At 60.0% G+C, this 10665-nt stretch overlaps 1 protein-coding gene across 1 annotated transcript in view; it reads left to right on the forward strand.

Annotated features, from left to right (window-relative positions):
• The window catches only part of KIF14 (kinesin family member 14), a gene marked incomplete at its 3' end in the record, with an annotated part of 120296 nt that extends 110556 nt beyond the window's left edge, over positions 1–9740 (forward strand). Inside the window, exons 30-31 of the mRNA XM_084868510.1 lie at positions 6577–6589; positions 9708–9740. Coding sequence (XP_084724636.1) covers positions 6577–6589; positions 9708–9740 — 46 coding nt within the window. The remainder of the gene's footprint in view (positions 1–6576; positions 6590–9707) is intronic.
• Between the last annotated feature and the right edge of the window lie 925 nt (positions 9741–10665).

Genomic DNA, 10665 nt, shown 5'->3' on the forward strand with positions numbered 1-10665 from the left:
CGGGGTGGCGGGACCCTGGGGGCGCCGGCGAGGGGCGGGTCCTGAGGGCGGACGGCCAGCACCCCGCTCTGTGCTGGGTTCGCCGGGGTTCCCGAAATTTCCCGTTTCCATTTCCCGTCGTGTCTGCAGAATGTCCGTCCGTGTCTTTTCCTTCGAGGGGGAAGCAGAGGAGGCATATATTTCTTTCTTTCTTTCTTTCTTTCTTTCTTTCTTTCTTTCTTTCTTTCTTTCTTTCTTTCTTTCTTTCTTCCTTCCTTCCTTTCTCTCTCTCTCTCTCTCTCTCTCTCTCTCTCTCTCTCTCTCTCTCTCTCTTTCTTTCTCTTTCCTTCCTTCCTTCCTTCCTTTCTTCCTTCCTTCCGTCCTCCCTCCCTCCCTCCCTCCCTCCCTCCCTCCCTCTCTCTCTCTCTCTTTCTTTCTTTTTTCTTTTTTCTTTTTCTTTTAAATATTTTATTGATTTTGTACAGAGAGGAAGGGAGAGGGAGAGAGAGCTAGAAACATCGATGAGAGAGAAACATCCATCAGCTGCACACCCCCCACTGGGGATGTGCCCGCCACCAAGGTCCATGCCCTTGACCGGAATCGAACCCGGGACCTTTTAGTCCGGCAGGCTGACGCTCTATCCACTGAGCCGCACCGGTTTCGGCTCCATTGAGGTTTATGTTGTTGCACGTGGACGCCCAGCGGTGTCACCCCCGTTTGTTAAAAATCCTACGGGGCCGCCCGGCTGCGGGAGTCGGTGGCTGAGCGTTGACCTGTGAACCAGGAGGTCACGGTCAAGGGCACAGGCCCTGGGTTGCAGGCTCGATCCCCTGCGGGAAGCATGCAGGAGGCAGCCGGTCCACGATTCTCTGTCCTCACGAATGTTTCTCTCTCTCTCCCTTCCTCTCTGAAATCAATAAAAAAAAAATATTTTAAAAAGAAAGAAGGAAAAGGCCACAGAGCGGGGGCAGACGTAGGCTCACGCAGTCTGTACGGAAACGCACGCAGTTATCAATAGACACGAGAACCAGCTCGGCCGAAACCGGTGTGGATGGGGCGTCGGCCTGCGGACGGAGGGGTCCCGGGTTCGATTCCCGCCAAGGGCATGTGCCTTGATGGCGGGCACCTCCCCGGTGGGGGGCGTGCAGATGGCCTTCCTGGCGGAGCCGGGGCCAAGGGGGGGAGGGGGGGAGCGGAGGGGAGGAAGGCTGCTCTCCCGGGAATTCCCTGCACCCGGCCTCTAGCTTAGGGGTGTCAAACTCAATCAGAGAAGGGGCCAAAATCTAAAATCCAGCCTAAATCGCGGGCCGAATGGTTTACTGAACAGTCATAAACTGGCAATGTCATAAACTGACAGCGGAGTGCAGTGATGACAGCGCGGTGCGGGCCACATTGCAAGGCCTGGCGGGCTGGATCTGGCCCGCGGGCCGTGTGTTTGACACATGTGCTCTAGCTCATCCACAGAATGCACGGCTGAGCTCCAGGCATGTGGAGCTCGGACTCACGTGAGTCACGGGAAGGTTTCCTTTTCCTTTAAAAAAACACACACACAAAACAACAGAAAAATGGGCGAGGGGTTCTGCTTTCCGGAGCAGCTGCCTCTCCGGCCTCAGAGCGCGGGGAGAGTCTGTTTTTGTCCCGGGCATCAGCTGCTCGCGTTTGACAGTTACAGCCCCCCGTCTCCCTCTCCCCTCCCCACCCCCCCGACCCCCAGTGAGAGCTGAGCATCAGAGCGCGCGCCCCGGAGATGCTATCTATCGGCCCCCCCCTCCCCCCGCAGCCCCTCGGTGAGCGCCCGGGGGCGCGGGCCCAGAGGGTGGAAGTGGGTGGCGAGGGCCGTTGCACGGCGGTTAGGCAGGTAGGTCTCTGCGGTGCCGATGGAAACGGTCGTTGGGGCTGAGCTGCCGCCCCCACAGGAAGTGCCGGTGGCCAGCTGCACCGGGGGTGACCCAGATCCCCCCCCCTCCCGGCCCCCCACCCTCGTCCCCCGCGGGTACACGGCTCAGCAGGTGGGCGAGGCCCCATGGGGCCGGGGGAGGGGGCCGGAGGGGGGTGTTCAAGGCACAGGGGCTCCTCGGGGTGCGTTCTGCGCGTCCCACAATGACAGGTCTTCCCGGAAAGGGGTTCAAAGTCAATCTCCCCAAAACCGGTGTGGCTCAGTGGGTAGAGCGCCGCCGGCCTGCGGACGGAAGGGTCCCGGGTTCTATTCCCGTCAAGGGCATGGACCTTGGTGGCGGGCACATCCCCAGTAGGAGGTGTGCAGGAGGCAGCTGGTCGATGTTTCTCTCTCGTCGATGTTTCTAGCTCTCTATCCCTCTCCCTTCCTCCTCTGTGAAAAAAATGAACAAAATATATTTTTGAAAAACGTTATTTTCAAAAGTACGGTTTTTGTTCCGAAACTCGGACCGCTGCTGGCTCACCGTGTTTCCAGTGGCTGTGAGTGGACACGTGGTTCCCACGGAGACGTGAATGAATCTTTAAAAAAAAAAATTTTTTTATTGAATTTTCACAGAGATCAAGAGAGAGGGATAGAGAGTTAGAAACATCGATGAGAGAGAGTCATCGACCAGCTGCCTCTTGCACACCCCCCCTCTGGGGATGTGCCCGCAACCAAGGTCCATGCCCTTGACCGGAATCGAACCAGGACCTTTCAGTCCGCAGACCGACGCTCTACCCACTGAGCCACACCGGTCTCGGCGTGAATGAATCTTCAGCTCCCGGGAGAGGCAGGCGGTATGGGCGCGCTGGGGGAGGGAACACGCCCTGCGGTTTGAGGTGCTGGTAACCGATTTCAGCCCGGGACGCCCCGAATACCCAGATGAGTTCGCCGTGACCTGACCCGGCTCCGGGCGGAGCGTCGACCTGGGAACCAGGAGGTCGCGGGTGAATTCCCGGTCGGGGGGCACAGGCCCAGGCTGCGGGCTCAGCTCAGTCCCCGGAGTCCTCAGGATTCTCTCCTCCCGAACGTTTCTCTCTCTCTCTGCCTTTTCCTTCCTCTATGAAATCAATAAAAATATGTATTTTAAAAAATTTATTGATTTTTTTTACAGAGAGGAAGGGAGAGGGATAGAGAGTTAGAAACATCGACGAGAGAGAGTCATCGATCAGCTGCCTCCTGCACGCTCCCCACTGGGGATGTGCCCGCAACCAAGGCACATGCCCTTGACCGGAATCGAACCCGGGACCTTTCAGTCCACAGGCCAACGCTCTACCCACTGAGCCACACCGGTTTCGGCTGTTCATCAGGTTTTTTAATTCCCTTGGTTTTTAGATTCACTTGTTGATGGTTACGTATTTGTCGTTCATAATTTTCATCTTTATTTTCTTCCTCTTCCGAAAGGCTTTACAGGGACAGGCCAGGCCTGGAGGCCAGGGCCCCTCCCGGGGGCGGGAAGCCTGGGCCCCGTCCCCCTCCCGCTGCCGGCCGCCGGGGGCCCTGGGAGCCAGGCGTCCAGAGCTCGGTTCCCGGCTGGGAGATGACAGGGTGGGGCGGGAGGGGAGCGAGGGCCCAGGATCCCCTGTAATTGTGGCTTCGGGACGGCACTGAGCGGAGACGTGGCCCGGCCTGTAATTACCGCCGTGGCCCCTGTGGAGCCTCTTTCCCTCCTCCTCCCCCATCTCCCCCTCCTCCTCCCTTTCCTCCTCCCCCTCTTCCTCCTCCCCCCCATCATCATCATCATTCTCCTCTTCCTCCTCCTCTTCCCCTTCCTCCTCCTCCTCCTCCTCCTCCTCCTTTCCCTCCTCCTCCTCTTCCCCTTCCTCCTCCTCCTCCTCTGTCCTCCTCCTCCTCCTCCTCCTCCTCCTCCTCCTCCTCCTTTTCCTCCTCCTCCTCTTCCTCCTCCTCCTTTTCATCTCGTTCTTCAACCAACCTCCGGTGCATCAGCCTCCTCTCCTTCTCCTCCTCCTCCTCCTCCTTCTCCTCCTCCTCCTCTTCCACATCCTCCTCCTCCTCCACTTCTTCTAAACTGTTATTCTTTGTAGATATTCTGTTATCCTTAAGCTGGGCAATATGATCCTGGAAGCCACGGTGTGGAGAAGGTCTGAGGAGACAATGACTGTTCCACTGAGTCCTGTTCTTCCAGTGGCCCAGGGCACGCGCAACACATCTTAAATGTTTCTCTCTCATGTTATTTTCCCCCCATTTTAGGAAAAACAAAAAAAAGTTATGAATTACAGAAGCACTTCCTTATATGCCTACAGTTCACGTTTTTAACTTTAACCATTTGAGCTCCAGCCAAAGCGAAACAGAATCCATCCAGAGTTCACAGCGCCGTGTCATTTTTTCTGCCAATTCTCACCGCTTTCCAGGGATACGCTCGCTGCACAGCGTTAGAGAAGGTTGTGTCAGGACATATGTTCCATCGCAAAACCCCAGCGATTGCAAAAGCCAAAGAAAGAAACGCTGTCTGCACGACAGAGAGGAAGGGAGAGGGAGAGAGAGAGAGAAGCATCCACGGTGACAGAGAATCATAGATCGGCTGCCTCCTGCACGCCCCCTCCTGGGGATCAAGTCCACAACCCGGGCACGTGCCCTTGACTGGAACTGAACCCAGGACCCTTCCGTCCGCAGGCCGACGCTCTATCCACTGAGCCACACCGGTTTTGGCCCCTTGCAAACCTTTCTATGGGAATCACTCATTTCGTTTAAAATTCCCATCAGGTGTGGGGCGGGGGGGCGCGGGGCAGCCACGCTCGGTCCGGGCGGCGCTCCTGGGCGGCCCAGTGGGTATTCCGGCTCCCGGAGGCAAAGCCGGAGATCCGCCTTCAGCCGGACAGGGACGCGGCGGCAGGTGCTCCCGGAGGACTTGGTGATTATCTCCGTCTGCGACCACCCGGGCGGGGACAGCGGCGTTGGCGTGGAGCGTACCTACCTCCGAGGGCCTGGGCGTCTGCGAGGCCCGCAATTTCCGTAATTAAAGACTCCGCCGACAGGCGTGTGTGAGTGTGTGTGTGTGTGTGTGTGAGTGTGTGTGTGTGAACAGTGTGGGGTGTGTGTGTGTGTGTGTGAGTGTGAGAGTGTGTGTGTGTGAACAGACAGTGGGATGTGTGTGTGTGTGTGAACAGACAGGTTGGGGTGTGTGTGTGTGTGTGTGAACAGACAGTGGGGTGTGTGTGTGTGTGTGTATGTGTGTGTGTGTGTGAGTGTGTGTGAACAGTGGTGTGTGTGTGTGTGTCTGTGTGAACAGACAGTGGGGTGTGTGTGTGTATGTGTGTGTGTGTGTGTGTGAACAGTGTGTGTGTGTGTGTCATGCATCCTTCTCGATCTTATTTTCTAGGGTCAGAAACGTTCATTTCTTTTCTTTAAAAAAATATATTTTATTGATTTTTTACTGAGAGGAAGGGAGAGGGACAGAGAGCTAGAAACATCGCTGAGAGAGGAACATCCATCAGCTGCCTCCTGCACGCCCCCCACCGGGGATGTGCCCGCCACCAAGGTCCATGCCCTTGACCGGCATCGAACCCGGGACCCTTCAGCCCGCAGGCCGACGCTCCATCCACTGAGCCACACCGGGTTGGGCAAGCTCCCATACATTCTAACGATCCCCCAGACACCGTTTCAAAGCCCTTCACCCACGACCTGGATACGTGATTTACAGCCGAGGGCGGAAGCCGGAGCGGCCAGGTTAACCGCCGGCGCTGCCCGGGACCCGGAATAATCTCAGCTTTTATCACCGGGCTCCTCTCCACCCAGCCATTTCCGCCGCCGGCCGCCGAACACGCTAATTACACGCCTTCACACGGGCGCCGCCTCGCAGCGACCCTGCTGTTCGAACCCCGAGCCGGCCCCGCGGAACGCTGGGCAGACATTCCAGGGAGGAAAACAGGCAGGTTATTTCCAAGCGCATCTTGGCAGCGAAACAAAGAAAGAAAGAAAAAAAAAATCCGTGGTGTTTTTGAGCCAAAAACGGAAAAGGAAGGAAGGAATTCCGAGAGCTGGGGAGAAGCCTGCCGGAGGAGGCGGGGTGGTGAGGAGGAAGGGGGCGCCGAGGAGGGTGAGGGAGGGAGGGGGGCGTGGATTCAGGGCTGGGGGTGGTGGTGGGGGGGCAGGGAAGAACGGAGGGTCTTTTTATAGACTCCGTGTTGCTGGAAGGCGGCTGAGGATGGGAGAGGGGATGGCGGTGGCTTTGGAATCCGGCCTCTGCAGGAGGCGGCACATGCCAGTCGGTCCGGTGATGGAGCAGGATGTGACGGAACTTGGCCCTGGCCGGTGTTGCTCAGTGGTTAGAGCCTCGGCCTGCGGACTGAAGGGTCCCGGGTTCGAGTCTGGTCAAGGGCACATGGCCCAGGTGTGGGCTCCGTCCCCAGTGATTCTCTCTCATCATGGATGTCTCTCTCTCTCTCTCTCTCTCTCCCTTCCTCTCTCTCTAAAAACCAATAAGAACATTTTTTTTTAAACCAACGTCGCTCCCTCCCAACACATTCGCCGGCGATGACCGTGGCCAGGCGGAGCCGTGTCCCGGCCACGCCAGCAGCTCAGTGGACGGTGCTGGGACTCCTGACAGGGCCTCCGCCTGGGGCTGGGAGGGGCGGCTGCCTGCAGACTCCACACGCTTCCACGCAAACTGCTCTCCTTGGAAAATTAGCTCCCGGTCGCCCCGCTGTGCTCGCCGTGGGTGGCCTGAGCTCGGCGGGGGGACGGGGATCAGAGGGAAATGAGGGGTGTCCGCCGGGAAGTGCCGGATGGAGAATGAGCACGATGCAGAATGAGCACGGGTTGGGGGGTGTGGTCAGACCTTAGGGAGAGAGAGAGAGAAACATCCAGGATGATCGAGAATCATGGACCGGCACGCCCCACCCTGGGGATCCAGCCCACAACCCCGGCCTGTGCCCTGGCCTCCTGGTTCACAGGTGGACGCTCAGCCACTGAGCCACACCAGCCGGGTGAGCGTGATTGCTTTTTATTTTACTTTTAATTTTTTTATTGATGTCAGAGAGGAAGAGAGAGGGAGAGGGAGAGATGGAAACATCCATGGTGGCGGAGAATCATGGACCGTCTGCCTCCTGCGCGACCCCCAGGCTTTCTGCAACAGGCAATCACGCCTCAAAAAACCAGTTAAATTCATATAAAATCGGGTCTGTGCGTTTAGAACTGTTCACCCTGGAAAGAAAAAGGAAACGAGCAAAGTGTTTGCCTCTGGGCCTCCTCCCTCCGGGACCCAGTCCCGCTTGGAAGGCGCCCATCCTTGCCTGACCCTGTGTCACCCCCAAAGTTCACGGGGGCGAGAAAAAAACAACCAAAAATCCCCCCAAATACCCCCCAAATCCCCCCAAACCCCAAATCCCACAGACACGCTTTCCTGACGAGCAAACAGAGGCTCCCGGGACAGAGCAAACTTTCAAAAATAATAATAATAAAATAATAAAAAAGCTCAGCTCCCACCCCCCTTCCCGGCGCTGTCACCCCAAACCCTCCCCGCCCCGCCCCGGAGCGCACACCCGCGGGGCGGGCCCGGCCTTCAGGCTCCGCCCCCGGCCAATGGGCGCGCGGGCAGGCGGCCGGGGGCGGGGCCGGCCGGCCAATGGGGAGGCCGCGTGCGCCCACGTGACCGGCCGGCCCTCGCGGCTCCCGGGCTGCGCTTCAGCTCCATTCAGAGCCGCGGGGAGTTCGGGGCCGCCTCCCTCCCCCGGGCCGGGGTTCCGGAGCCCGAGCGCGGGGGGCTGAGGTCCGGGGGGCTTTGGGGGACCCCCATCCCGATCCCCCATCCCCACCCGGATCCCCCATCCCCATCCCCATCCCCATCCCCACCCCAACCTCCACCCCATCCCCACCCCGACCCCCTTCATCCCCATTCCCATCCCCATCCCCATCCCCATCCCCATCCCCATCCCCACCCCGACCCCCTTCATCCCCATCCCCATCCCCATCCCCACCCCGACCCCCTTCATCCCCATCCCCATCCCCATCCCCATCCCCATCCCCACCCCGGCCCCCCACCCCGAACTCCCGAACTCCCACCCCATCCCCACCCCGACCCCCTTCATCCCCATCCCCATCCCCATCCCCACCCCGAACCCCCATCCCCATCCTCACCCCCATCCCCATCCCCCCCTGCAGCCCCCCGCTGGCCCTGCACCTGCCCGTCCGGGGACCGCGATGCAACAACCGTGAGTGTCAGTTCCCTTCGTGCGTCCCGGGCGTGAGCGGTTCGAGGCCCCCGCCCGCTCCGATCCTCCGCGGGTTTGGGGGTCTCTCTTGCCCCCCCGTAGGGGGCCGGGGGGGCAGGGGGGTGGGTGTTGGGGCCACAGGGGCCTGTGCCAGGCAGGATCGGGGCCTGCTGGGTGGTTGGGGGGCAGGGGGGACCCCCTCCCGGCGGCCGCGGGGGACGGACGGGGACGGGGCCTCGATCTCCCTCCAGCGCGAGCCGCTTTGTTCGGGGAGACGGGGAGGCACAGCGCGCGGGGCCCTGGCGGGTCCGATCGGACCCGGGTCACCCCCAGCCCCGCCCCCGCATACACAGACACCCCAAAAAACAAACCAAAAAACAGACAAAAAAACAACGAAAAGGCAAACTTGGCTGGCTCCGCGGACCTGACAGTTCCTGGAATGAGCGACTCGGGGCGGATAGTTCTCTCCCCAACAAAGGCTCAGGGCAGGGCGCTCGCTCTTTCTTTTTCTCTTTTCTTTCTTTCTTCTTCTTTTTTATTTTTTATTATTTTTTATCGGTTCTCCTTGTTCTGTCACCTCCCCTTTGCACTCCGCCAGGACGAGGAGCGGGGGCTGGACGGTGTGTGTGTGTGTGTGTGTGTGTGTGTGTGTGTTTTGTCCCCAGAAGGTGGACTCGGGTCCGGGCCGGGCGCAGGGCGGGCGGGCGGGGTGGCCCCGGGTGCGGACGGAGGGGGATGATCGGCGTTTGGTCTCCGGATTGTCCGGCTTCTATGGATACAGATTTATTTTAATTTAATTTAATTTTATTTTTTTTGGGGGGGGGAAGAATTCCTAACAGGGTGGGGCGAGGGGGTGCGGGGGTGGGGGTGGCGAGCAGGCACACGGAGGAAGCTGTTGTTCAGGATGGAAGAATGCTGGGAGCATAAAGGAATCCGGGACCCCATCTTAGGAGCGGGCGGAAGGAAAGGAAGGGCTCGCGGCCGAGGTCGGCTCATGCTACGATGGATTCTTCTAATGTCCTATGTCTGCTGAGGTTTCAGACAGAGGCGACCGGCCGAGAAAGCAGGTTTTTGGTGTGTGTGTGTGTGTGTGTGTGTGTGTGTGTGTTTAAAAAACTGGAAAGGAATATCGGAGACATGACTGCTCCCCTCGGAGGTCCAGCCGTGCACGCTCGGTGCCTGCTTTCCTCCTGCAATTGCCGGGAAAAGCTGCCAAAGTTGCTCTCTGAGTCCCCGGGAGGGGAGAAAGGAAAAGGGGAGCCGGCCTGGGGCTGATGGTGACGAATGGATGGGGACCGGGAGCCACAACAGCCCCAGCCGGAGCCAGCGGGGCGGGCACCTTGTCCGAGGGGGGTATGAGACCCCCCCCCCCATTATCTGAGGGCTCCTCAGGCCCAGACACGCTAATGAGGGCTCCCGGTCCGGTCTGGATTTAGGATCTCCCAGACGCCTGGATTTAGGATCTCCTTTCTTTCCTTTCTGGAAAGAGGATCCCGGCCTCTGTGTCCACCGAATCTGGGCGAAAAACACACCATTTCTTTTTCTTTGTCTGCTCTCCTGGCATCTCCCCACCCCCTCCGCCCCCCATGCACCCCCTCCCCCCAATTACCCCCCTTCCCCAGATCTGGAGACACCTGAAGGCTTGGCCCTCATGATCCCCAGAGACCCCGCCCGTCTGGCCTCCAGCCAGGCCCCCACCCCGCCCGCCCGCCACCCGCCCAGCCCAGCCCGGCCCGGCCCCTGGCGGGGGGGGCGCTGGCTTGCACGCCAGGCTGGCCCGGCCCACTCCCCTCCACTCCCTGCTCCCACCGCCTCTGGGGCTGGTGGGGAGGGAGTCCGCTCCCTCCGACTGCGGAAAGATTAAAGAGAACAATATCGCCTTTCTCCTGCCCCAGACAGCCCCGGCCTTAACCCCTTCGTGGCCTGGGGAACCGAGACCCTGTCTGGGTCCCAGGCAGGTCTGGAGGCAGGAAGTGGGTGTGGGGGGGTGGTGGTGGGGGGGCTACAGCCACGGGGGAGGCTCCTCGGACCCCAACCACCCACCCGGGACCCGGGAGGACACGGGAGGACACGCTGTGGGCCGGGGAACGGAGGTCGAACGCGCTGGCGCGGGAAGTGCATGCCGGATGAACTTGAGCTGAGCTGGCTACAGTGTAGCGAAAGTGGAAGGGCTGTGGATACATTGTTGCAGGAACGTGGAAGGGCTGAGGATACATTGTTGCAGGAAGTGGAAGGGCTGAGGATACATTGTTGCAGGAAGTGGAAGGGCTGAGGATACATTGTTGCGGGCCATTCCTGGAGGCACTGTGTTTTTGAGCCTCTCTCTCTCTCTCTCTCTCTCTCTCTCTCTCTCTCTCTCTCACACACACACACACACACACACACACGCACATGCACACGCACACGCACGCACACACGGAGCCACGCTGGGGCAGGCCAGGCCATCACTGTGCCCCGGAGGAGGAGGAGGAGGCCGGGCGGGCGGGTGATGTCATCCGGGAGAACGTCCCGCCTTTGTGGGCCCCGCGTGCAGCCGCCTCCGCCCGCCCGCCGTGTCTGCCCGCCGCCCGCCGCCCGCCG

The sequence above is a fragment of the Pipistrellus hanaki genome, assembly GCF_964339955.1.
Source record: "Pipistrellus hanaki genome assembly, chromosome: 20".
NCBI lineage: Eukaryota > Metazoa > Chordata > Mammalia > Chiroptera > Vespertilionidae > Pipistrellus > Pipistrellus hanaki.